This window comes from Dermochelys coriacea, chromosome 1 (assembly GCF_009764565.3).
Source record: "Dermochelys coriacea isolate rDerCor1 chromosome 1, rDerCor1.pri.v4, whole genome shotgun sequence".
Classification (NCBI taxonomy): Eukaryota; Metazoa; Chordata; order Testudines; family Dermochelyidae; genus Dermochelys; species Dermochelys coriacea.
Genome location: NC_050068.2, coordinates 310,811,913 through 310,839,650, shown reverse-complemented (window position 1 = coordinate 310,839,650; position 27,738 = coordinate 310,811,913). Strand labels below are relative to the sequence as shown.

At 41.4% G+C, this 27,738-nt stretch overlaps 2 protein-coding genes across 27 annotated transcripts in view; both read left to right on the top strand.

Annotated features, from left to right (window-relative positions):
• The window catches only part of CADPS2 (calcium dependent secretion activator 2), a 592,957-nt gene that overhangs the window by 164,351 nt on the left and 400,868 nt on the right, over nucleotides 1–27,738 (top strand). For all 26 annotated transcript variants that reach the window (XM_038405345.2, XM_038405323.2, XM_038405244.2 and 23 more), the window contains exon 3: nucleotides 21,123–21,455. In XM_038405345.2, the coding sequence (XP_038261273.1) occupies nucleotides 21,123–21,455 (333 nt within the window). The remainder of the gene's footprint in view (nucleotides 1–21,122; nucleotides 21,456–27,738) is intronic.
• LOC119857053 (RING finger protein 148-like) lies at nucleotides 6,674–7,816 on the top strand. The gene is given in 1 exon segment (XM_038405377.2): nucleotides 6,674–7,816. A coding segment is annotated over 1 exon segment (1,143 nt).

The following is a 27,738-nucleotide window of genomic DNA, read 5'->3' as shown; positions in this document are numbered from 1 at the left end:
TGAAACCATTGACAAATGTGCTGAGACTTGCATGGTTTCCATTTTACACTCGAGTGGATCAAAAATGAGAACCACAAGTCACTCTGGGGAAACATTTAATGGAGAGGAATAATCTTTTCTCCTACCACAAACTTAACCGTGGTTTTGTTTGGTAAATAACTGTAAAATTTGGGTCCCACATTCAGGGATGGCCTATCCTGGGAGATCAGAGTATATAACACTAATTTTTAACAAAGAATCATATTTATTTTGTGCAGAAATTATTTTTTTAAAAGAGCTACTCACCTTCCTGTCCAATGGCAATTAGGGAACTCCCTTGCAAGTTGAAGGAAAATCCTATTGGTTTTAAACAAAATTGCTTTCATTTAAAAAAAAAATGTTTCCAATTATCTGTTGTTGCAGAAATTGCCTTTTGTAGTGTATGGATGTAATGCATTCTTCCTGAGTCTGCCAGATACAGTTTCAGCGTGTTTCAGGGCTGGCACTAGGCTTTTTGCCACCCCAAGTGCAAAAAAACACAACAGAGAGTGCAAAAAAAAAACCCCAAAAAACCCACCCGGAATGCCGCCCCTGGAATTGTGCCACCCCAAGCACATGCTTGGTTTGCTGGTGCCTTGAGCCGGTCGTGGCGTGTTTGATGCTCATCACTTTCACAAGTATGGGCATATAACATTTAATAAGATTCTGGTCATCTTTATTGCTGATTTTTAGATCCCTGAATAACTTGGAAATAGACCTGATTCTTGTCAACTTGGCAAAGCTGTGGGCACCAGCAGAGAGGCAATATACTGGGGCAGTTCATGGGGAAACTAATAACATACCTGCTTCTTAATTTTCATAGCTCTCCAGCTCTGTTTTAATCAGTAGAACTCAAAGTGCTTTACAAAGGGAGGTCAGTTGCATTACCCATTTTACAGATGGGGAAACCGAGGCACAGGGAGGTGAAATTGTTTGCCCATGGTCACCCAGCAGACCAATCACAGAGCTGGGAATAGAACCCTGGGCTTCTGAACCTCAGTCTAGTGCTCTATTCTCTAGGCATACTGAGCTCCCTCATCTTACTCTTGTTTCAAGTACCAGCCATAACACTGGTGGGGGTAGATAGAAAGCCAGAATAACATACTTCTGAATATCCTTTCTATGGAATGTTCCACATTATTTTATTCAGATCTCATAAACTAGCACCTCTTTTCACAAATTACATTGATAGCAAGTATTACAAAATTAGAATGGAAAACCATTTGTCTTGGCGGCAGCAGCAACAAGAACATTCACTGTTGGGGAGTAGCATATATAAAACTAACAGCAAACTGCCTGTGCACTCAAAAAACATCCTTTGATTTCTTGTTTTCTCTTTTTGTTTCCTCATATTTATTTTTCTCTAATTGCTTTTTCCTGGTCTCTCTCTAGCTATCTGTCTTGTGATTCTCTTTTCCTTTTGAAGTTTTTCTCTCTTTTTCAAATTCCTTCTCCGGTCTGTCTCATTTTTCTTCCCCCTCCTTCCTTTTAATTTTATTGGGACCCCTTCACTCAATGTGTGAGTCCCTCATCTTTCTTGCCCTCTTTCCCCCAGTTTTCCCCTCTCATACTAATCTGGACCCCCATTTTTCCAGTGTCTCTTTGCAGACCTGCTTTCCCCATTATCTCTTTCTGTACGCTTTGGTGCATCTCCCCTTGTTTCTTATGTGCTTCCTTTTACTTCCAATTTCCCTGTATGGTTGTGGGGGGCCCTTTGACCTTCCTGTAACGTTCTTCCCCAGCACTATCTCAGTTCACTTCCTAGCTCTGTCTTTTAGTCAGTCTGAGACAGCACTACTGAAGGAAGTTGTCAGGAAGACTTTAGAGGTTAGAGTAGCACACAGAGGAATTGGAGACACCATCACAAAGCTGATGACTGATGGGGAGGGATTTTTGCCTAAACATAGGGGAGGGCTGGTCCCACAGAGGAGAGATGTTCACTTGTTGTTCCTCTGCCCTTGCCAGTGGTAGAACCCAATAGCTTTCCTGTTGAGTTCTTTGCCTTCAGTGTTGCTAAGCACTCTTGAGTTAAGTAATAGATTTCCAGATCTTCCAGAGACAGAGTAGAGAAATCAGGATGTAGCATAGTAGTGGGAGCTGTGCAAAATGGAATGGAAATTATTAACCAAATCACACAGTGAAGGGCAGGGGTGGCCAACCTGAGCCTGAGAAGGAGCCAGAATTTACCAACGTACATTTCCAAAGATCCACAGTAATACATCAGCAGCTCCCAGTGCCTGCCTCCCACTGGCAGCCCTGCCAATCAGTGCCTCCCCCTTCCTCCCTGCACTTCCCTATCAGCTGATTCATGGTGTGCAGGAGGCTCTGGGGGTGAGGTGGGAGGGGGAAGAGTGAGGGCATGGCAGTCTCAGAGGGGGGGGTGGGACGGGGTGGAGTGGGGGCAGGGCCTGTGGCAGAGTCAGGGGTTGAGCACTGAGCACCCGCCGGCACATTGGAAGTTGGCACCTGTAGCTCCAGCCCCGGAGTCTGTGCCTATACAAGGAGCCGCATATTAACTTCCAAAGAGCCACATATTGGCCACTGCTGGTGAAGGGTGTCCCCACTTCATTCCTTGATGTTGTATGCCGTCAAAGCATGGTGAGGAAGGCGGAGAGATCAATTGACAGTGCACAGCTTATGGTCAGCAATAGAAACAAGACTACTTAAGAGCATTTTATCTGGCATTCAGAGCTTTCTCTCTCTACAGCCAAGGGAATGTCCTGTGAAAAACTTAATCTAAGCACACTTTTGCAAATGTTTCTTTTCCCAAATAGATGCAATTGGATCTAATCAGAGGGCAACAAGTATTTCTACAGTTTTGCTCCAGAGGTGGAAGTAGTTTTGGTTCTTTAATAGGGTTGCCAACTTTCTAATTGCACAAAACCTGACCACCCTTGCCCCATCTCTACCCAACGCTCCGCCCCTGCCTTACCCCTTCTCTGAGCCCCGCCTCCTGCACACTCTCTCCCCTCCTTCCTCTGTTGCTCACTCTCTTCAACCCTTGCTAATTTTCATGAAGCTGGGGCACATTCCCTCTAATTTTTTCCATCATGTGTGGAATAAATGTTATGTGCACCTCAGTGTGCGCCTATGTGCACCACCAGTAGAAACAAAAAAACCTATATATATATATCAAGAAGCTGCTAGAATCAATTAAGGCAGGCTAATCAGGGCACCTGGGTTTTTAAAAGGAGCTTACTTCAGTTTGTGGTGTGCGTGTGTGAGGAGTTGGGAGCAAGAGTCACTAGGAGCTGAGAGTGAGAACATGGACTGTTGGACGACTGAGGTGTACAAGCATCATCAGACATCAGGAGGAAGGTCCTATGGTGAAGATAAAGAAGATGTTGGGAGGAGGCCATGGGGAAGTAGCCCAGGGAATTGTAGCTGTCGAACAACTGTTCCAGGAGCACTCTAGACAGCTGCATACCACAGCAAATCTGCCAATAAGCACAAGACCCACCAAAGTAGAGGAGGAACTTTGTCACATATATATATATATATATATATATATATATATATATATATATATATATATATATATATATATATATGTGTGTGTGTGTATGTGTATGTATAGGTACATAAAAACTTACCATAGGGATAATTACTCCAGACAGACTCACTTCTCAAAAGAATTAAATTTAAGTGTAAGAGAAATAAAAATTATGAAATGCATAGACCAGTGAAAACCACTAAAATAACACACTTTGAAAGAATAAAATTACAGAGAATATGTGTGCATTGCAGAAAGTTCAAAGAAGTAACAACAACAATAATAATACAAGTATGTGTTGGGAGGTGAGCGTTAAAATGTGTGTCTCACACACACACACACACACACACCGTGTGTGTGCTGGCTTCTGGCAAAGCTGTACGCTGTCTCTTTAAGACACTCAGTGAAAGCTCTCCTGCTCTGTCCTGAGCCCTGTTGTCTCCCCTCCCCTGCTCTGTGGAGGTGGGTACATGGGCAGGGGGGAGAGAGAGAGAGACTGTGTGAGGTGGCTGCTGGGGAAATTTCAGAAATAGTGCACTGTCTCTTTAAGAAAGGCACTCAGCCACTCACCATTCAGACTTCACCCTGTAACAGCTCCCAGTCCTACTGAGCCAGGCTGTATCCCCTCTGCCCTGCTCTGTGGAGATGGGGTATGGGGCGGGGGCAGGGGGACCCCTGACATCAGCATTCTCCTCCCACCCCACCACCTGCTCTGCACAGCCAGCAAGAGGGTCCCAGGAGCAGCTGCAGGATGGAGCAATGTGGGGGGAGGGGCACCTGAACACAAATCAGCTGGGAGGCACTTAAATCTCTCCTGTATGGCTGCCCAAGTGTACAGCTTACAGGGAACATGGCTGGGCAGGAGGTTGGGGTGCAGGCTCTGGGGTGGGCCAGAGATAAGGGTTTTGGAGTGTAGGAGAGGGCTCTGGGCTGGGAATGGATCCTAGGGGTTCGGTGTGTGTGTGGGAAGTGGCTCTGGGCTGAGGCAGGGGTGTAGAAAGGGGTATGGGCTCTGGGCTGGGGGGTGCGGGCTCTGGGTGAGCCCAGAAATGAGGGGTTCAGGGTGTGGGAGTGGGTTCTGGGCTAGGGCAGGGGGTTGGGGTGCAGGCTCTGGGAGGGAATTTGGGTGCGGGAGGGGGCGTGGATGCGGGAGGGGACTCGGCTGCGTTGCGGGAGGGGGTGTGCAGGAGAGGGTGAGGGATGTGGGCTTATGGCAGCTCTTACCTCAGGGAGCTCCCTGGGAGCAGTGACATGTTCCTCGGCTCCTAGGCGGAAACGCGGCTAGACAGCTCTGTGTGCTGCCTCAGACCACAGGTGCTGCCCCCGCAGCTCCCATTGACCGTGTTTCCCAGGCAATGGGAGCTGCAGAGCCAGTGCTCAGAGCAGCACGCGGAGTCCCCCTCTCCTCCGCCTAGGAGCCAAGGGACTTGTCGCTGCTTCTGGGGAGCTGTGCGGAACCAGGTAGGGAGCCTGCCAGCCCTGCCAACTGGACTTTTAATAGCCCAGTCAGCGGTGCTGACCAGAGCCATCAGGGTCCCTTTTCGACCGGGTATTCTGGTCGACAGCTGGCAACCCTATTCCTTAACTGTCTTATTACTAGATCTTTACCAAAGAATTTGTATCTGCATTTCCTCTGATACCAGTGGAGTTCCATGGTAACAGCAAAGTTCTTCGAGGCATGTCCCTGTGGGTGCTCCACTTTAGGTGTCTTGGCGCTTTGCGCTTACAATTGGAGATTTACAGTTGCAGTGTCTTGGTTGGCTGTGCACGCATGGCAGCCGTCTCGCCGCACTCCGAGCAGCTACCTAACATGCACAGCCAACCAACCCCCAGTTCCTTCTTTACTGCCCTTGGCTTGAGTCGGAGCAAGAGCAGCACCCCTTCTACTTTGTAGAAAGTTTATATTCCTTCCTTTTATCCTCTCTCTTCTAGTTAACTTCGGTTACCATTACTTTTAATTTCTTCCTTAATTTAAAAATAAATTAAGATAGTTTTTCCCCACCTGCCCCCGGCAGGCCTCCACCAACGACTGCTTAAACACGGGCTTCCCCGTTTCTCTCCAGAGCTGGGCCTTCCTCAGGCATGCCTGGTTCCCCTGGATTTAAATACTGCCTGACCTGCAGGCTATCTATACCTGTTTCAGATGGCCACGCTCAGTGCATCCACTGTCTCAGAGAGACCCATATTCCTCAAAAGTGTCCTCATTGTAAAAAACTGACTGTCAGGACGCTAAAGGCCAGGGACCGCCAATATTACGCAGATGGAGAAATCCCTCAGGCCAGCCTCAGATCCAGATTCCAGGATGCCTCCTGGACAATGGTTGCCAGCAGCTGCCTCAGGCAAGGGCTCTACTACCAAGACTGCTTCGAAGAACCCTATCACTAAAAGGCAACCAAACACCGGTTTCAGTCATTGCTACAGCGAGACCTGCCTAAAAAGAAACGGTCTCCTGGCAAAAAATCTTCCCCAGTACCGATGGCACCAAGGCCTCGAATGTCCGAGGAGCCGAGGACCCAGTACGGGCAGGCTGTCAGTCGGGTGAGCTATCTAAAGCCAAGCTCCTTAGCTTGGCACCAACCATGACGAAGAATGTCCTGGCACCGCCCGCTGTAATGGTGCCATCTGCTGCACATATACAGCTCAGCAAGACCTCGGCACCAACAGTTCTGACCCTCTCCTCTCAGATTGCGCTGCCCTTCCTGGCACCGAGCTTCCTGATACTGCAACTTTTCACTAGATAGGCAGACCTGGCAGTTTCTTCTATACCAGGGACCCCTCTATTTGGTACTAATGCTACTCCAGCAAGGCCCGGACCAAGCCAGACCATCACCCCAGGGACTTCGGTGCCACCTTTTTCCAGTGATGATGTTGAGGAGGATGACCCAGGACTATATAGAGAAAACTAAATCAGTATTTTAGCGTTTTTAGCAAGTACAATTACAAGTATGCAAATGAGTTAGTCCTTGTTAATGTGTTTGGGTCATGAGCATCTGATGTCACAATCCCATTACTTAACAGTGAGCTGTTTATTACTATTTTGAAATTAGCCTTTTAACTTATTTTTAAAGCTATATTTTCCCTCTTCTGTTTGTAAGAAACACACTAGCAGGCTGTCAAAATGCAGGAGACCAGTGGAATTTATTCTGTTTTTACAGGCTTTTAATGTTTTATTCTCTTTAACTGTTCTTAACTATGATCATTTTTGTTTTGTTTTACTGGTTATTTAATTGTTTGGCTGAGAAAGGAATGAAGTTGTTTGGGACTAGTGCTTGGAGAAGAGGGGACAAATCATCCTGGTTCTTGTGTCTTGGTGTCTTTCTGGTGCTGAGTATGCATGTCTCCCGAGCCAATGCCTTTTGGGTTGCTCATCTGAACATATCATTTCAAATAGGGAACAAGATGGTATGGGAGCTAGCTGACAATGGAGTATTTGGAAAAAACTCGCCATTGAAGAAGGTGTTTGGAGTGGTGGTGCCACCAGAGGGAATGAACCAAATTGCCTGCAACCCCTTAACAAACTTCAACAGGCCTGTAAATTCTGAGACCTGGATTGCCCTCATTAAGAGGGGACACTGTACCTTCACAAAGAAAATAAATGTGGCAGCAGAGAGGGGAGCAGTTGGCGTGATTATCTATAACCATCCAGGCACAGGAAATGGAGTATTTCCTATGATTTACCTGAGTTCAGAAGATATTGTTGCAATTATGATTGGCAATCTGAAAGGCGTGGACATTTTACACTTGATACAGAATGGCATCCAAGTAATAATAACAATAGAAGTAGGAAAACACTATGGTTCCTGGATGAATCATTACTGGGGGTTACTTCTCATCTGCACATTGGTAACGGTGGCCTATTTTACCTTTTACTGTGCTGGAAGCCTAAGGATAGCAAGAACTCATATCAGGAGATGCCAACAATTAATAGATGTCAAGAAAGCTGTTGGTCAACTTGAGCTTCGCATATTAAAAGAGGGTGACAAGGAAGCCGATACAGATGCAGAGAACTGTGTAGTGTGTCTGGAATTATACAAGCCCAAAGATGTAGTGCGCATTTTAAGATGCAGACATACTTTCCATCGGAAGTGCATTGACCCTTGGCTGCTGAAGCACAGAACATGCCCAATGTGCAAATGTGACATTCTCAAAGCTAGGGAAACTGAGCTGCCTGTTAAAAATGAAGCAGAGTCTTTACAAGCTGTAGTGCCAAATGACGCTCCTAACACCACTTTACTTAATGAAGATGATGATCATAATGAATATGTGTTAGTACAAGGTGCAGAGAGACCATCTGTGGATGAATAATTTCTTCACAGATGGATAATCAAACTATTTCTTTGGTCCTTCATGTTGCTTCACCTTGATCACCTAGTTTGTAAAGGTCAAAATTAAACTTATATTCTTGAAATAAATTCCGAAATTCTGTCAGCATAAATTTTGAACTCTTTTTGCTAATTTCAATAATGCTCTGAAATGTAGAATGGATGAACATGAATGAACTTGGCAAATATTTCTATGATAATGAGTACTTTTTATGTGACACTTTTTGGCAACTTAAATGTCACCGTTTACACTTTCCATATAAAAATAGTTTGGAAAACTTTGTCCTGAAAAAGAATTAAATTGTCTCTGTAACTTATTACATATGAAAAATTTCAGCCTTCACTTTACTGAAAGGAATAGAACATATCTGTGTGTTTTTGTGCAGTAGCCTGGTGTGGCAAAGATATACAACTTTTCATTTTAATATATGGATATTGCATCCTTTTGGTTAAATTATACCTTCCTAGCTAGGTAAAACACATGATTTTAAAACCAGTTAGGTTTTTTTTTTTTTACATCTGCTACTTTGATTTAAATTGTATTTCCTGTTCTTGGTCTTTTTTCTGTTGAGGCAGGGGCTTGGAGGGCACTGCTCAGATGAAGTGGGAGATAGGAGACCAGAGAAGCATTGAGGCAGCATTGGGCAGAGTTATAGTTCCTGCTGGGAGTCTGCTTAGGTTTAAGGAACACTTCTTCCCTTTTTCTCTTCCCCGCTTCCTCCCACCCCCAACTTTTGTCCTTCAAAGACTCAGGAGAGAGAGAGAGAGAAACTGATGGTTGATACTGATTTACTTACTACATATGTAAATTGTCCATACAGCTGATTCTATCATTGTACTAATACAATATGTTGTTTCCTTGTTCTCCTTCCCCTGCCCATGTGTTTGTGTCCCCATCAGTTATCTATTTTCTTATCTCTTAGAATAGATTGTAAGCTCTCTGGGGGAATGGACTGTCATTTCTTACATTGTACAGAGCCTGCTAGCACAACAGACCCATGGAGCCCTGATGTGATGGAGATCTCTGTGCTACTGTATCCCATGCTTGGTTGGTGTGATGCTCTGTCCCCCTCTAGTGGCACTTAGCCCAGCTAGAGATTGATGAGTCTGCTACAGCCTTGGCTAAGAGCCATGTGGCTCTTAGCTCATGCAGTAGAGACTCATACACCAAGCTTCAGAGGTCCCAGGTTTGATGCTGATGACTGGGGTCTGTTGGCATTACAGTACAAAGAATAAATAATGAGAATTATGCTACCACCTTGCCATTTCTTAGAGTACTGGAGGATTAAAGGAAGGAGCCTTTAATTCCCCAGCTTCTTCCACATCTTTTTCCTATGGCTACTGTCCTAGCATAATATACTTACTGGTTCCTCACCTGCTCTTTCCACCTAGACACACGTGATGGAGAAAAGGGACAAGCAACAGCATAAGAAAATAAAAATCACCATACTGGAGGAGACTAGAGGTCCATCTAATCCAGTATCCAGTCTCTGACAATAGTCAGGAGCAGATCTCCAGAGGAAGGTGTAAGGATGCTGCAGCATGCAAATGTGGGATAATCTGCTCCCTCCCCCACATTAAATCATATCCTAATATCTAAATTTAGATTAGTTTAAACCAAGAAGCATGAGGTTGATATCCTTTCTAAAATGTTGTTTTACTAATTATAACTGGATCTTCTTTATCCATAGAAGTGTACTATCCCTTTTTCAGTCTTGCTAAATTCTTGGTCTCAATGATTTGTTTGGGAATGACTTCCAAAGTCTAATTGCACGTTTTTTGAAAAAGCTGTTTTTTATTGGCTTTGAATTTGCTGCCTTTTAGTTTCATTAAATATTGTCTTGTTGCTGTGTTATGAGATAGGGAGAATAAATGTTCCCAGTGTAACTTCTCTACACAATTCATCCTTTTCTTTTTAACATATCCCCTCTTTTCGTCTCCTTTCCATGATAAACAATCCCACTCTTTTTAGTCTGTTTTCCATAATGGGGCCTTTTCAAACAAACAAAAACCAACAAAAACCATAAGTAAGGGGAAAATAACTTCAGCTGAATGGCAGACAATCTAATTTTACATAACTGAACAAGATGCTTAAAATATCAAAGATATTTAAGGTAACAAACAATAAAAGTTTGGGTTTGTTTTGCACAAGTCCTAAAGTAATGAGAAAATGGTTCCAGTGTTGTTTGCAAGTTCACTTTCTCAAACTTTATTGCAGGTTTTTTTTAACCTGTGAATAAGGAGTTTGTAAAACACATGGGACGAATTTCAAATGTTTGCATAAGTAGGTGCAACACCAATTGGTCAGGGCTGAATTTGTCTTATTAGGAGATTTGGCTCACTAAGTGGACTGATGTTTAGGTAAGGGAGACCAAAGAAGATGTTTAAAGTCACAAATATAACACTATTACAATTTATCAGCTGTAATACTTTAGTAATACCCTGATCTGAGGAAATTAGTAAATATTGGTATTTTGTAGATACAGTGTGTAGATATTTATCATTAATAGGGTTTAGCTATACAGAAGCCTGCTGAGGGAGGCCACAATAATACGAAATTGAAGCGGAGAGTATTTTTTTAAAAAAAGTGAAAAGAAAACTTAAATTATAAGTTTACATGATATTGTGGTCTAATGGGTTTTTGTACAAATTGGTTAAATATGATTGAAATTACAGTTGCTGAAATTGAGATAATGTAAATTAAATTGTTTAGTAAATTGGCTTTCTAATTTTTTAAGTAGAAAAAAGGATACTTTGTCATCAAAATCTCTTAATGTGCATGCACAGCCATGTGGACTTCATTAAATTCAGTATTAAGTTTAGTGAATACTACAGTGTTTTCACTTTTGAGTGGCAAGTCCTAGGTCCGGTAAAAACACAAACAAACAAAAAACCTTCCCCCATCACACAGCCACTTGTTTGGGTATGTATTTTACATTTTTCAATGCTAGCTCTTCTTAGTCCATAGAAACGTTACTTAAAAGATAAATGTGTAACACAGCTCCATTCTTGTAAGCTGTTTACTCATTATTCCATTATTTTTTTTAATTCAAAAAGTGAATGATTAGATTTTCTTTGAAGGATAAATGATAAGAATAATTGATCCGGTGCTATAAGACTACTGTGAAGTGTTCCAAACCTATCATAGCAGCAAGATTAATCCAGTTTATTCACGATGATTAAGCTAAAGGAAACCTTTGAAAGTAAATTATTTCAATAGATAAAATAAAAAATGGTAATTACTGCAGCTGTAACAGAGGATGCACTTGTGGACATTTTTACGATAGTTAGGTTAAGCCCATGTCATTTAGTGAGGAGGATATGGAAAGGAGTATTGTATCAATAGAAGGTTATTGTCTAAGTTTGTGTGTTGACCCAGGAGTCGTTTCCAGGATTGAGATTGGTGATCCATTTAAATGCTTATATATTTCGGTAATTTATGGATTGTAGCAAATGCAAGGGGATTAAACTCAGTAAGGGTTTTTTTTGGAGGGCAAACTCTCAGTGCCAAAAAAAAAAAAAAAAGGGAAGGGTCGATGGGAAATCAGGACTCTGAGACTGACAGTCCCCAGGAACAATGGGGAGAAGCCAATGTTCCAGGTCAGTCTGATAGACAGGGCAGGCAGGCTAATCAGGGAGTCAGGAGGCCAGGAGGTTCCCATCCTCATGTGAGCTGGAATTGCCTGGGGCAGACAGAGTGGGGCAGAGCTAAGGAGAGAGCAGGGGCCCAAGCTGAGCTGGGGAGCAGAACTGTGCCAGATCCAGAGGGGCTAGAGATGCAGCCCAGGGAGCAGATCCTGTGCTGGAAGCAGAGATGAAGCCCCAAAGCCAGAGAGACAGCCCAGGGAGAGCAGATCCTGTGCTGGGAGCAGAGCTGCAGCCACACAGCCAGAGGGGCCAGAGAAGCAGCCCAAGGGGCTGGAGGCAGAGCCAGTAGCATCATCAGTGCTGAGGCAGAGTGTAGCTGGAGCTAGAAAGAGTGTAGCTGGGGCTGGAGCCAAGTGTGGTGAGCAACTGGGGCCAGCCAAGGGGGGGACCCTGGGCAAAAGGCCCAGGACAGAAAGACACCAACAGCCAAAGGCCCTTGCAGGCCAGACTGGGAGGGGGATTTTAACCCGATGGGGGGCTGGTGCTGGGAAGAAGGGTCCCACCACCCAAAGCCCAGAAGTGTGTGGTCACCACCAGAGCAAGTGTCCAACCTGCAGCATCCCTGCAGCACAGCCAGGGCCTGAGAAGAAGGCCTTGGATCTACAAGGGACAGACTGTGAATTGCCATGACATTCCAGAGATGCTGTTTGTTACATTCCCTGCCACTGAGCGAAGTGATGTGTTTTCCTTTAATCTTTCCCATTTTTCCTTACCATTAATTTAATCCACAATTAACTTAAAAAGAGAATATTTGCTTTAAATTGTATGTAATGATCAGTAGGTCAGGGAAGTGTTCAGTGCACAGAGAGTACCCCGGAGTGGGGTACCCTAGCCTCTGTCCTAGGTGACCACAGCAAGGTTGGAGGTCGAGCCCTGCAGGAATCCTGGGCCCAGCCTTCTTGGGGTTACAAGGACCCTGCCAGACAGGAGAGTGGTAGGGCTGCCCTTGAGGTCGGGGAGGCCTCTGGATAAAGGAAGTGGGAGCAAGGACTCAGATCCTTCTGCTAGCCCATTTCACCAGGGTAGTGCAGAAGCCAGGAAAGTTCCCCACAATAGTGGGACCATTCCCCTGCTTACACAAAGTCAGGAGAGCTCCTCAGATAAGGAAGTTGGCCTCTTGCCATCAGTCTGTCCCGGTTGCATCCTATATGCCAGCCAGCCACTCTGATCTCCCCAGCATCAGGTGCTTTGACGCCAGCGGTCATGTGGGGTTTTTATGTCTGGGAATGAGGTCCATGTTTAGGTCTCCACTGTCCCACTGACTTCAGTCTGACTGTCTATATGCTGAGTGGGTAAATACGGTAAACTGGGATTGTTCTGGGGAAGTGAAAAATGTTTTGGTATAGAACAAGAAATCTTTCACATCAAAGTTCTAAGCCCCAACCTGAACAGGCAGAAGGTATCTTCAAAGGCTACTGGCTGACCCATCTAGTGCAGTGTTCCATAGAAATAAACTGATCCTTTGTCTTCATCCATTGCTCGTGGAGGGTGGTTTTACTGTATTGGTACAGCTCTGCTGGTGTAGCTGTATCCACATTAGGAGTGCTAGCTGGTATACTGGTAAAGCACTCCCACTGAGGTTTCCATGTTCCACTTAGATTATTCCATGAATGTTTCTTATCTCCAAGCCCTGGTAGCTACCTTGCTGAGGCTAGGTTATGTAGTTTAGCTAATTAGGACTAAGCCTAGTTTCAAATACAAGAACAATAGGGGGGAAAAATCTTCTGTAAACTTACTATTAAACACATACTTTAAACCAATGCACTAATTATCAGAATGAACAACCTGACTTAGGGAGAGGATTGGGTTTTATGTATGCCCGAGTCCGCAGGAATGAAAGTGAAGGACTGGGGGGATAGATTTTATTGGGGTGCTTATAACAATGGCTATGGAAATGGGTGCTGGCAAGAAAGTGTATGCCATGAGATCTAAATTCTATACCTTGTAGAGATGAGCACTCTATAAAGTATGAACCCAGACTATGAGAGTGCAGAAATTCAGCCAGAGAGGCTCCCTGAAGAGTGGCTTGGGTACTGTGGAATGATGATAGATGGAGTAATGGAACCATTCCAGCTGCAATGTCAGTGCTGTCTGACTTCACAGCAGCACAACATCCTTAGGACAGCGGGGTTTACTATAAGATTTCATGAAATATTTTTTAAGCTAGGAAATTCAGGCACAAAAACTTAAGAGGCGCTATAAGTTTCAGGAGAAAAACCACAATAAACACAATAGAAAGCATGGAATTTTGCATTTAAAATGAAATGAATCATATGCCTTCAGCACAAGGAACAAGAATCTCTTAATGTCTTTTTAATGCATTGTATTGTGTCATATTTATAGTACATATGGTATATTTCACTCTTAACTGTGAAATTCCCTTCCTTTGTAGTTTTTCTGTCACAAACATAATATTTTGTAAATATAGCCTTTATGTATGAATGTTCCTGGTTTTTTATTCATTTTTATCTTAAGACAGTTTTCTCCGAAGTATATGATAAGCTGTTTATATTAAGGATGTTGAGATTTATTTATTTTCAATCACTTCTATAGGGAAATTACCATTCATTAAGTATTCACTTCCCGCCCCCTGCCTTGTCCCTGGTTTGGCAGAGATGTGATGTAACCCTTCCTGCATACACTGACAAAAGAGCTTCATGATACATCTGCTTTCATAATAACTTCATAATATCAAACAGGGTTCATGAGTTCACTCCAAATTATCCCACTTGGCTAGGTATTTAAACTTGAGACTTGGAGTCAGGAAATCTGGGGTTCTGATCCTGGTTTTGAGACTGACTTGCTGTGTGATTTTAGACAAGTCATTTAACATCTCTGATCACCAGTTTTGTAGCTGCAAAATGTGGGCACTGATACTGCTACTCCTTTTGACCCAAACCGTTATCCAGTATTTGGAGTCTGTTGGGTTATTTTAATTGGGAGGAGAAATTGATAATAGTCATGTATTTCTTTGAGATAATCTTGTTTATTTATAAGAACGTACCAAGTCCTGTTTCCCTGAACACAGTAGGAATTGAACACAAGATGGATTCCTTGCTCAATATTCCAAGCCTCTTTTTCTAAACCACACTCTACTCAAAAAATGCACACTCTCTCTCTTATCTTTCTCTCAGTGTCATGTTACAAATATTTTGCTGGCTGTTGGTGGCTTTCTGTCTACTTCTGTGGTGTTTCTGTTACTTCTGTCTCTCACATGGTTCCATCAAACAATACCCAGCAAACCCCCTACACCCAAATAGCTCAGTTTATGACCCACCTTCCATGTGGCTTTGGTCGTGGCTCTTACTTGTCTATCTTACTTGAAAAGGAGCTTAACTGCTCCTCACATTTATCCTCAAGAAGGGGTAGCTATTGCACCCCCCAGCTTCAGTGAAATTTCACCCAACATAACAAACATTGTGAGGCATTATTAATAACGTTTGCAAAGTACTACATTGAATTAGTAGGCATAATTAAGGCCACACAGTGGCAGAAATGAGAATAGAATTTGGAAGTTCCTGATTCATTTACCAGCCTATGACGCTTCTAGAAACAGCCGACATGCATCGGGAATTTGCAAGCCAATATTTGAGCAAAAAGATGCTCTTTGATTTTTCAAGTGCTTCAGAAAATGTCATCTCAAAATGTCATAATAAAACAAAACATTGGGGTTATGAAATTGTATGGAATAACATGGTAAAATATTTTGCACCATTTTTTTTCCTATTTCTTCTTCTTATTATTCCTACGGGCTCTATTGAGTTAGGTGCTGTGCAAAGAGAGGAGAAGGGGATAGTTCCTTCCCCAAAGAGTATAGGGTCTAAGTAGACAAGACGGACAAAGGAGGGGATAGCGTGAAGAATATGATGATCTATCAATTTTTTTCATTAGTTGTTTTTAGCTGTATTGGAAGTAAACAATGATGTGAAACCTTTGATAAGATTGATTAATGTTATGTCACTAGTCCATCTGTGTCTGAATCTATTTTGTAAGGCCTGCATGCTAGTGTGGTGGAAGATCTATTGTTGTGATATAGAATACAAAAGAGGGAAAGTGGAGCATAAGCTACATGAGCCCTTCTTAGTTTCTTAAATAATCATTTTATTACTTTGTTTTCACTGATGATGCAGTAAGAAATAAATTGCATACAGACAGTCCACGGGTTACGCAAGACCTGGTTTATGCAAATTCGCACTTCCGGAGAAAATTCCGTCAGCTAGAAGTAGGAGGGTTTTTTTTCTTTTTGTTTTGCATAACGTTCGGGTATACGTTTCTGACTTGCACAAAATTCGAGTTACGCAAGGCTTTCTGGAATGGAACGATTGCATAAGTCGGGGAACATCTGTAGTTTTAATTGCAAAGTATTTCAACCAGAAAACAACAGAACGCACATGCTCCAATTTGTGTTAGTAAAGTTCACTGCATCAGGGAACTTCTGACCATATGTTTTGTTCTGAAATTAGATTCTAATTTTTCTTTTGAACAATGTGTTGAGGAAATTAAACTAGTAAGTCATCTATACCCATGCCAGCTCCTAGTTTTATGCACTAGGAAACAGCTCTGATATATCGATAGCTATAAAAGAAGTGATTAAACAGATAACCCGTTTAATGAAAAATGTAATCCTTAGGTATAGGAAAAAAATCTTTTAACCCAAGTTTTGATCATGGCTCTTTTAGTCCCAGATAATCTACAGGTTACAAGACAATAAGGGTCATTATGACATTTGGAAGGTTAAATAATTAAATTAATCTTTAAAATATATTATAGAGGTTGCTCAAATCATTGAGCATCAATACCTCCCTAACACATCCAGCTTGGCCTTTTTTGTTTCTTTTTTCACTCTTCTTTGTTGACATGTACTGTCCAACTTTTTATTTTGCACATGGTATGAAATAATTACGGCTGTCAAGCTATTGAAAAAATTAATCACGATTAATTGCACTTAATAATAGAATACCATTTATTTAAATATTTTGGATTTTTTTTACATTTTATATTTTCAAATATATTAATTTCAATTACAACACAGAATGCAAAGTGTACAGTGCTCACTTTATATTTATTTTTATTACAAATATTTGCACTGTAAAAAACAAAAGAAATAGTATATTTCAATTAATCTAATACAAGTACTGTAGTGCAATCTCTTTATAATGAAAGTTGAACTTACAGATGTAGACTTATGTACAAAAAAATAACTGAATCCGAAAAAAAAATGTAAAACTTTAGAGCCTACAAGTCCACTCAGTCCTACTTCTTGTTCAGCCAAATGTTAAGACAGGTTTGTTTACATTTACGGGAGATACTGCTGACTGATTCTTATTTATAGTGTCACCTGAACGTGAGAACAGGAATTTACATGGCACTGTTGTAGCTGGTGATGCAAGATATTTATATACCAGATGCGCTAAAGATTCGTATGTCCCTTCGTGCTTCAACCACCATTCCAGAAGACATGCATCCATGCTGATGACAGGTTCTGCTTGATGATGATCCAAAGCAGAGTAGACCGACGCACGGTCATTTTCATCATCTGAGTCAGATGCCGCCAGCAGAAGGTTGATTTTCTTTTTCTGTGGTTTGGGTTCTGTAGTTTCTGCATTGGAGTGTTGCTCTTTTAAGATATCTGAAAACATTCTTCACACCTCATCCCTCTCAGATTTTGAAATTCAGATTCTTAAACCTTGGGTCGAGTGCTGTATCTATACTTAGAAATCTCACATTGGTACCTTCTTTGCATTTTGTCAAATTTTCAGTGAAAGCGTTCTTAAAATGAACATGTGCTGGGTCATCATCCGAGACTACTATAACATGAAATATATGGCAGAATGCAGGTAAAACAGAACAGGAGACATATAATTCTCTCCCAATGAGTTCAGTCACAAATTTAATTAATGCATTATTTTTTTAATGGGCATCATCAACATGTCCTCTGGAATGGTGGCCGAAGCATGAAGGGGCATACAAATGTGTTGAGCGTATCTGGCACGTAAATACCTTGCAACGCCGACTACAAAAGTGCCATGCAAACGCCTGTTCTCATTTTCAGGTAACACTGTAAATAAGAAGCAGTCAGCAGTATCTCCCGTAAATGTAAACAAACTTGTTTGTCTTAGTATTTGGCTGAACAAGAAGTAGGACTGAGTGGACTTGTAGACTCAAAAGTTTTACATTGTTTTGTTTTTGAGTGAAGTTATGTAACAAAAACATCTACATTTGGAAGTTACATTTTCACGATAGAGATTGCATTACAGTACTTGTATGATGCGAATTGAAAAACACTGTTTCTTTTGTTATTTTTACAGTGCAAATATTTGTAATAAAAATAATATAAAGTGAGCAGAGTACACTTTGTATTCTGTGTTGTAATAGAAATCAATATATTTGAAAATGTAGAAAAACATCCAAAATATTTAATAAAGTTCATTTGGTATTCTATTGTTTAACAGTGCAATTAATCACGATTCCTTTTTTTAATCACAGTTAATTTTTTTTGAGTTAATCGCGTGAGTTAACTGCGATTAATCGACAGCCCAAGAAATAATGTTTTTAAGTTGTTGGCTAGATGCACTGTCCTTGTGCATGTGGAGGAAGATGGAATCTATAATAACAGCAGGCATGTCTACACTTCGAGTTGGGGATGTGATTCCCAGCTCAAGGAGACATACCCGCACTAGTTTTGATTGATCTAGCATACTAAATTAGAGTGTAGCTGGAGCAGCATGAGTGGCAGGAGGGGCCAGCCTCCTGGAGTACCTTCCAGGCATCTCAGATGGGTACATACTTGAGGCGGCTAGCCCTTCCTGCCACTTGGGCTGCTGCAGTTTCACTCTGTTGTTAGTGTACTAGCTTGAGCTGGGAATTACAACCCCAGCTTGAAGTGTAGACATACCCTGTATGTCATTGTCATCTTTCATTTGTATTCTGATAGTGCCCACAATGTGCTAGGTGCTGTCCAAACACACTGAAAGACAGTTTATCCTTTAAAGAGCTTCCAGTCTAAGTAGGCAAACTATATTCAAAAGGTGGAGGAGAGGGGTACAATCAAAATATATGCATCTTCTTTTTTCTCTTAGATATCAGCTATGTCTGAATGCCTCTTTTCCTGTCTGTTATAGTTATTAGTGGGACAATTTCTTGCAGACATGGTGGTAGAAATAAGTCTTAAAGAGAGTTTCTAAAGAGCTGAACACAAGTAGCCATTCAGATTAATTCCATACATAAGAAGTGGCTTAGAGGAATGTATGAATACAGTTGATTTAAATTTTAAAAACTTACAAAACACTAATAAAACTTCATAATTAATTATTTATTAATATTTGTTTTTGCAGTTACCTTATATTGGCCTCATCTCTTCTAATGTGTTGTACTTTTACACAGAGAATCTTGCAGTATGTCACCTAAGTTTATGCAACATTAACACCACTGTTCTCTCTTCTGGTGCTCCCAACCATCCTGTGTTAGCACTGATCATCTTATTCCCTTCAGTATTGTTACGTGCCCACCTCATGGTTTTCTTTGATCCTTGGACTTCTTATTGTTACCTGGGAAGATACTGGAACAAATTATTAAACAATCACTTTGTAAATACCTAGAGCATAACAGGTTTATGAGGAATAACCAGCATGGATCTCTGAAGAACAAATAATGCCAAACCACCTAATTTCCTGTTTCACAGGTTATTGACCTAGTGGATGGGGGGAGCAGTAGACATGATGTATCTTGATTTTAGACACATCCCACATGACGTTCTCATAAGCAACACTGGGAAATTCAGTCTAGATTAAATTACTGTAAAGTGGATGAACAACGGGTTGAAAGACTGTACTCAGTGTAATTATCAATGATTCATTGTCAAATGGGAGGGCGTCTCTAGTGGGATCATGCAGGAGTCTGTCTTGGGTCGTAACTATTCAATATTTTCATTACTGACTTGGATAATAGAGTGAAGAGTGTTCTTATAAAATTGGTAGGTGACACCAAGCCAAGAGGTGTTGGAAGCACTTTTGGAAGACAGGATTAGAATTCAAAATGACCTTGACAAATTGGAGAATTGGCCTGAATTCAATAAGGATAACTACAAGTACTGTACTTAGGAAGGAAAAATCAGATGCACAGCTACAAAATGGGGAATAATTGGCTAGGAGGTAATACTATTGAAAAGGATCTGTGGGTTGTAGTGGAGTACAAATTGAGGATGAGTCGACAGTGTGATGCAATTTCAAAAAAGGCTAATATTCTGTGGTATATTAACAGGAGTGTTGTATGTAAGACACAGGAGGTTATTGTCCTGCTCCACTGGTGTTGGTGAGGTCTCAGCTAGCGTACTATTTCCAATTCTGGGTACCCCACTTTAGGAAAGATGTGGAGAGATTGGAGAGAATCCAGAGGAGATAAAAGGTTTAAAAAAACTTGACCTATGAGGAAAGGTTTAAAAAACTGCTCATGTTTTGTTTTGAGAAAAGAAGACTGTGGAGGGATCTGATTAGTCTTCAAATATGTTAAGGGCTATTGTAAACGGAACAATGATCAGTTATTTCCCTTGTCCATTGAAGGTAGGACAAGAAATAATGGGGGTAATCTGTAGCAAGGGAGATTTAGGTTAGATATTAGAAAAACTTTCTCACTATAAGAACAGTTAAGCACAGGAATAGGTTTCTAAGCGTGGTTGTTGGATCCCTATCACTGGAGGTTTTTAAGAGCAGGTTGGACAAACATTCATCAGGTATGGTCTAGGTTTACTCAGGGGGCTAGACTTGATGACTTCTTGAAGAAGTCCCTTCCAAACCTACATTTCTAGGATTCTGTGAAGCACCTGCTCCACTCAGTCTCAACTCTTATAACACTGTTGTTCCTCTTCCATCCTGCTATTGAGTCTATACTGTTGCAAAATTTGCTGAGGTCTGCATTTTCCTCCAATGGTGTTTTAAAAAATAATGACAGGTTTCAGAGTAGCAGCTGTGTTAGTCTGTATTCGCAAAAAGAAAAGGAGTACTTGTGGCACCTTGGAGACTAACAAATTTATTTGAGCATAAGCTTTCGTGAGCTACAGCTCACGCATGCATCCGATGAAGTGAGCTGTAGCTCACGAAAGCTTATGCTCAAATAAATGTTAGTCTCTAAGGTGCCACAAGTACTCCTTTTCTTTTTTTAAAAAATAATGGACTTAAAAAAAGTCTCACTTAAATATATTTATGTTCAGGAGGAATTGATCATTTTAGACCCCCCACTCTTGCCCCCGCCAACATGAACCATAGATATTGAGAGACTGTATATTTTCATAAATATTTACAGTTCATTTTAGATTTCCCTTATGGCCATAGAGGAAAGAGGAAGTCTTGTAGATAACAGTTTTAAATTAACTTTTTGCACATTCAGAAGAATTTAATTTGTTTATAGTAATTCTGTGTAGAGTTTCATATAAGGTTGTTGGGTTCTTTTATTAATTGAAGCCATTAACTTGTAAAAAAAATATACATTTCTTTATGATAAACATGTAACAATTTTTCATGTGTAATTTACATTATAAAGCCATTTTTCATAGTAGCACAATACTAGTCTGTAAGTTCTATACACTAGGGTATTCAATTTTTATGCCCATACCTAATTGTGGTTTTTTTGTTTTTTTGTTTTAAAAGGTTTTTCTCAAGAGTGACCGAGTTGCCAGAATGGTTCACAGTGGAGGATGCTCTGCAAATGACTTTAGAGATGTTTTTAAGAAAAACATAGAAAAAAGGGTCCGAAGTTTGCCAGAGATTGATGGATTAAGCAAAGAGACAGTGTTAAGCTCTTGGATAGCCAAATATGATGCCATATGCAAGGGAGAAGAGGACTTGTGCAAACAGCCCAATAGAATGGCATTAAGTGCTGTATCAGAACTTATTCTGAGCAAAGAACAGCTGTATGAAATGTTTCAACAGATTCTAGGGATCAAAAAATTGGAACACCAGTTGATGTATAATGCCTGCCAAGTAAGTAATTGGTCTTGCTCAGTTCTGTAGCGTTCAAAGCCTTTGCACCCAAAATGCCAAATCTTGACTCCACACCCTCTGTCAGTGCAGCAGACCCTAATCACAGCAGAATCATGTGATTCCATTGTATGGCATCCCATGTCTACCGAGAGGCCTCACAAGGAGACTACACTCTGCGTAGGGTGGCTTTAGAGTGGCTTCTTTATTAAAAAGAAAAATCATTAATGATCCAAAAACCTATTGATACATTTTAAAATCTTGCTGCTGCAGTGATTTGGGTGATGGTAGAACATGATATGGTTTATATATTTTTAATAATGGCCTCTTCATGGCAGCATGGGAAGGGGGAAGGAATTTGAGGCTAGGTGGGCAAGGAGCATAGTGAAAGGGAATGTAACTATGCTGACCCAATAATGAAATTTTGTGTGCATTGGAGCTTGGTGGCCTTCTTGCTACTAACTCCAATGAGCTGAGTTAGCATCTTCTTTGCTGTTCTGCACTGTGGAAGAAGAATGATTCTCTCCAAACCATTAATAGAACCAGAGCAAAGACAGTTTAATCAGGATTTGATCTGAATCAATTGCAAAATAAACAACCTACTAGTACAGCAGAACCCTGTTTGTCCAATCTAATTGGGACCGGGGCCATATCCAATAATAAAAAAATTGGATAAACTGGTGAATGGAAGAGTGCAAGGCTGCAGCACCGTCTAGCAGCTACAGGAGAGATCACCTGCTTCTGAATTTGCATGCACCGGTTGTTTGGTTAATACAAGAACTGGATAATGGAGGGTCAGATAAACAGGGTTCTACTGTAATATAGAATATATTGCCATAAAACCTGTAGACTGCTAAAATGTTCTTGTAGCTATAACCTTGCTATTTTTCTCAAAAACTTCATAGAACTATTTTAGAATGAAAAAGTACTGTAATTACTAAATCTGTTATCCTTCATAAGACAGCAGCTATCTCACTGCAACCACCACCACTACCAAAGTAAATATAAATTACTTAAACTTATTTACTTACGTAGCTGGCTGATCTTGTCTTAACAAGGGTGTGACTGTAAATTCGCCATTACTTGACCTTTTAATGCAGAAAATGATGGTGGCTGTATTGATAACTTGTGCAAATTATTTGTTTATAACTTCTCTAGTCATCCAAGAAAAGTTAAATCCTTAAAAGGCATCCCATTATCTAAGTTTTCCATACAACTTTCCTACATATTTTTGGCTGTTTTGTACTTTGTTGTTTAGGCTAAGCACTTCACAAGTTTTTATTTTTTTACATCATTCCGCTTAATCTTAATGGAAAAGATCAGTAGGTATTTATACAGTGCAATCAATACAAATCCAGATAATTGTATAATTTCAGGAATGGTCAGATTAAACTCCATAATATAACACTTCTGGAGACCTTCCATCCAGTGATCACCAAGCACTTTGCTATTATTAATGAACACTTACGAGCTCACTTTTAACTGGATATAATTATGCCATTAGGAAAAACTGAAACACAGATGTCTGCTTGCCAAAGTCACACAGCAAGTTGAGGTAGAGCTGGGAACTGAACCCAGATCACCTGAGTCCTAGGCCTATACATCAACGACTAGACCAGTGGTTCTTAATCTTCCCAGACTACTGTACCCCTTTCAGGAGTCTGATTTGTCTTGCTTACCCCCAAGCTACATCTCACTTAAAAACTACTTGCTTACAAATCAGACATAAAAATACAAAAGTGTCGCATCACACTATTACTGAAAAATTGCTTAGTCTCTCATTTTGTCTGTATGAAATTTTAGTTTGTACTGACTGCACGAGTGCTTTTTATATAGCCTATGATAAAACTAGGCAAATATCTAGATGAGTGGCCGTACCCCCTGGAAGACCTCTATGTACCCCCAGAGGTACACATATCCCTGGTTGAGAACCACTGGACTAGACTGTGCTTCAGACTTTTTTTTCCCCCAAGCTGTATATGGCAGGCCAATGTATACCAACAGGACCATATTAGCAGTGGGAAATAAGAAATCCTGAATATTATTGACTACTAAATTTACACAGTCGATTGACATAAAATTATACAACAACATTGTTCCTGTCACTGAAACATTTGCAGTATTGAGTGACTCTCACACTCTCAGTTTTTATCTCTGATGGAACACTCTAATGTTTGTATTCTGGCTATATATTGAGGGTGTCTCATGCTCAGTTCCAGCTGCTTGTCAATAAAATAAAATTACTTCTCAGGAAATAGAGGTTTAAGTGAAAAGAGGTTGAAATTATTCCATAATTTTATTTGTCCTCTTTGCCCCCTCCCCATCCTCCTTCCCTTGGTCTCTCCCTCCTCCATGCATGTGCCCACCAGAGGACAACTAGCTTTGTGACATTCTCCCCAGTTCACATGGGGAAGTTGCATGGGACTGACTTCTGAGGGCATGAAGATCACAAGCAAAGGTAGAAAATGTTTTGCAAAAGGGATTTTTAACATCACATAAAATGCTAATAAATCAGTTCTATTATTCTACAGATAAACAGTCATAGCTGTAATACATACCCTGTAGAAATAGTTTTTAAAGACTATTAGAATTGCATTTTATTTTCATTTCCACTTTTTTTTCCTAGGTGGCTCCTGAAGTTTTTAGGTCCCACTTTACTTTTCCTTGTAGACCGCCAAATTCTGCCATTACGTTTATTAAATCCAGAGTACCTCTACTGAAGTAAATGATATTGCTATGGATTTATACTGTTGTAACAGAGGTGAATATGTCTACAGAGCTTTGAAGAATGGATTCTGGTTGTTAGAAACTGAAAATAGTTGCGCTAGCACAACCTAATGGTTATGCCCAAAGGCATTCCTTTGATTTAATGGAGGAATTTTGATAGAATTATGGAAGTTAGGCTAATAGAGGTTTTCCAGCTCTGTCGAGTCCAGTGGTTTTCAGTCCATTTTTGGTCTGTGACCTGCAAAATGACTAAAAATACTGGTCATATTCCACAGTCCTAGTGCTGTGAACTGCTGGCATGGGGAGCTGGTGCTATGGAGTGGAATGGGACTTTTCCCTCCTCCTTACCTGCACAGTGCTGAGTTCTGCAGGTTGGGAATCCTACTACATCTCCTTGGAGCACTTCTTTACCTGTCCCAGAGCAAGCCATTGTGGGTACCCATTTGGGGGTGAGGAACAGAGCAACTGCCAGTTTGGGTAGAGGATTGAAGCAATACACAGCAAACCAGAAGGAGTGGTGAAGGAGAGAGCTACTTCAAACCCATTCCTGATCAGTTTCACTATTGGTCGTAGTTTTCCAGGGATTTTGTTGCCTTTAACCGGGGGGTGCAACCCACAGGATATCTCCTGGTGACTGCTTCCAGGTGGCAGCATACCTGTTGAGCCACATTGATCCAGTTCATCCTCCTGACAGTACAGGATTGTTCCAAACAGCACACTTTGTGTAATGCTTTTTGTGCAGTCCAGTTCAGGCAGTTAGATTTCCATTTCTCTCTTTGGGAGATTATTCCATAGTCTAATATCATAGATTTCAGTTTTCACAGCAGGTGTACCACAGGCAGATAGCAACCTGTTCCTTATGTTTTTAATGGTAGTTTTTGACTGAGAAAGCCCTCACATCCCAATATAGCTAAGAAGTGTTTTTTGTTTTGTTTTCTGCTTCCCTGTATTTTCAGGGTATTCACAGAATGGGAGCAAAAGTAAAGTGAAAAATTTAAAGTAAAGCAAAATTACATTCCAGACAGCACCTACTGTTTACATGCCTATCCCCACTCCACATACAGACATGTTCTTTTATTTCCCTTAGCCATGGCTTTTTAGACTTACAGATAGTGACGATAAATACTATCCAGGAGGAAAGGAAACAGCCAGACAGGTGAGAAACCAAACAGATATTAAAACTGAATTTTTGATAAAGGTTTTGATGAGTCAGCTTCTGGTTTGCGCTTCTGACAGATTTGGAGTCTGAAATGAAATGCTGAGTGAGTTTATTCATCCTTTGTGAGATACAACCATCACTCTTCCAGCCCAGCAAACCTGTATAATTACAATTGGTGCAGAGAGTTGTAAGTTATTTGTCCTCTTTTTTGTACTTCCAGTCCCTTTGGAAACACCAGGCTACAGGGAAAAACTGTCCTACAGTTAAGCTGTTAGTTGTCAAGCCCATTGTTGTGGGTAACAGTAAGTAGTGCTGCCTACCTACGTCTGTTCACTGTCTCCCGTGTAGATCCTCTGCAAGTTTTGCAGCAGCTGCCTGTGTTAGGCAGGAGTACAGAAAGCAGCTGTTCTCTTTGCTTTGCTGCAGGCTTCCAGCAACGCCACTACTGGTTGCCTGCAGTATTGCGCCCCACCTCCTTAAAAATGGAGCTTCCTCCTTCTCATCCTTATTTAGGGGAGTTCAGCATCTCTAAGGATGCTGCTTCTCACAGACTGGTAAAGTGAAAATCACCAGCCGTCGCAAGTTGAGGTGGGAAAAATGGGAGAAGTGGGTGTCTGGCTGTGGAATATGTTGGGCCCTCAGCTTTCCCTGCAGTAGATAAAGCAGCAGGAGTACCTGACAGGAGAAGGGAAAGTTTTGCCTCTCTGTCTCTTCTAACACAGTTCTGCCTCCTCATCAATTCCCCTTTTCCTCGGGGGGAAGAAGAGGACCTCCACTGCCAGTTCGAAAGGGAGAGAGGATTGAAATGCATCAGGTATTTCAGAGAACCAGTTGGTTCAGGTGTAGGAGGTAAATTGATGCTTTGTTTCTCTTGCCATATGGTCCTCTGCTTCACAGCCCTCAACCAAATGGTCCTTTCCCTCCCATCTGAAAAATGTTGATATAACTGATGCAATTTCCTCCGTTTTAGAACATTTTAAACTTGCAAGAGCCAAGTTATGGTCTGTTAAGAATTAACAAATACACACTGAAGTCAGGGTTTGAACTGGGGAGAATAGGAGGAGAGGCTGTGAGATTCTTCTAAGCTCTGTCCACAAAATATGTTCAGCTTGAGTCTTCAAAATGTGATGCTGCTTACAGTAAATTGCGCAGATATAATTGTGTGTGACACTTGTCTTTATTAGCTGTTTATTAGCTGTATTAGCTGAGCGCCTCTTGGTGTGGCTTGTGTATGCACATGGGCTCTGCGAGGCTGTTGGGTTTGGCTTTTTGTGGAGGGGAGCTGTAGCATCTCCCAAATACCACCCATCTGTGGCACCAAAATGAGATGTCGGTCTCAGGGAATTGTGCGGATCTGTAATACCCTCCTCGCCTTGCTATCAAGAGGAATGAAATCATTAACATCTTTGCCTTAGTTATACTCTCTTAAGAGTTATGAGGTTTCCTTTGCAGCCATAACAGCTAGAGACTTAATTTTAAAAACATGAATGCTGAGATTCTGGAGAATAAGATAGTAGTTTTCAGAGATGCCAGAATGGTGTCTGGGCCTGTATCAGCTATTTGCTATTCACCAAAGCCACTACAACGAACATGCTCCATCAACCAGAGCAAGTTCTCTTTTCTCCTGTTTGTAAAGACATTAGGATCCTGTGCACATTTTCCATTTATGAGCAGAGCTGTTGAGCCCCTTCCTCCCACATAAGCATGTCCCCTGACATCGATATCAACCAGGAATGTGTGTTTTATTGCAGTAGTTTGGCAACAAACTTTCAGTATAACAATGTATCATATTTTTACCTGCTGCGTTTCCTGAACTGTCTTCTCACCCTCCTTTTCTCTCTTGCCTATCTTTGTTCCTTAGCTTTTCAGTCTCCTGTGTCTCATTTTTTGTCTTCCTTTCCTCATCTATAAGTCCCCCCCCCATATATTTGTTTCTGTTTTTCCCCCTGTTGACTCCTTCTATCTTTCATGCTACATTTTTGTGCAGGATGAATGAGGCGTGGGAGATCTGGGGTGAAAATTTCACCCTAGCTTAATAGCCCTTATATATTGCTGCAGTGGCATTCCAGGGCATCCCAGCAGCCAGCCAGGAGAGAATACCTCAGTTCAATGCACAGGACCTCTGTAGCCTGCTATGCACATGCTGCCACTACTGGTCCCTGCACAAGGGGCATGATAGGGTGAGAAAGGATGGGCCTGTAATGCTATGTTCTGTGGTGATTCTCAGTAGTATTGCTGCTCATAGGCACCCTGCAATAGGATGCTATAATCTGTGCTACCTAGGTTACATCAGATGCAGGGGTGCTGGAACAATTTGTATAGTGGACGTGCAGAGAGGCATTTAACCAAACTGTAAAACCTGTATATGATAGAAACCACTGCAAGTCAGGAGGTCCGGCA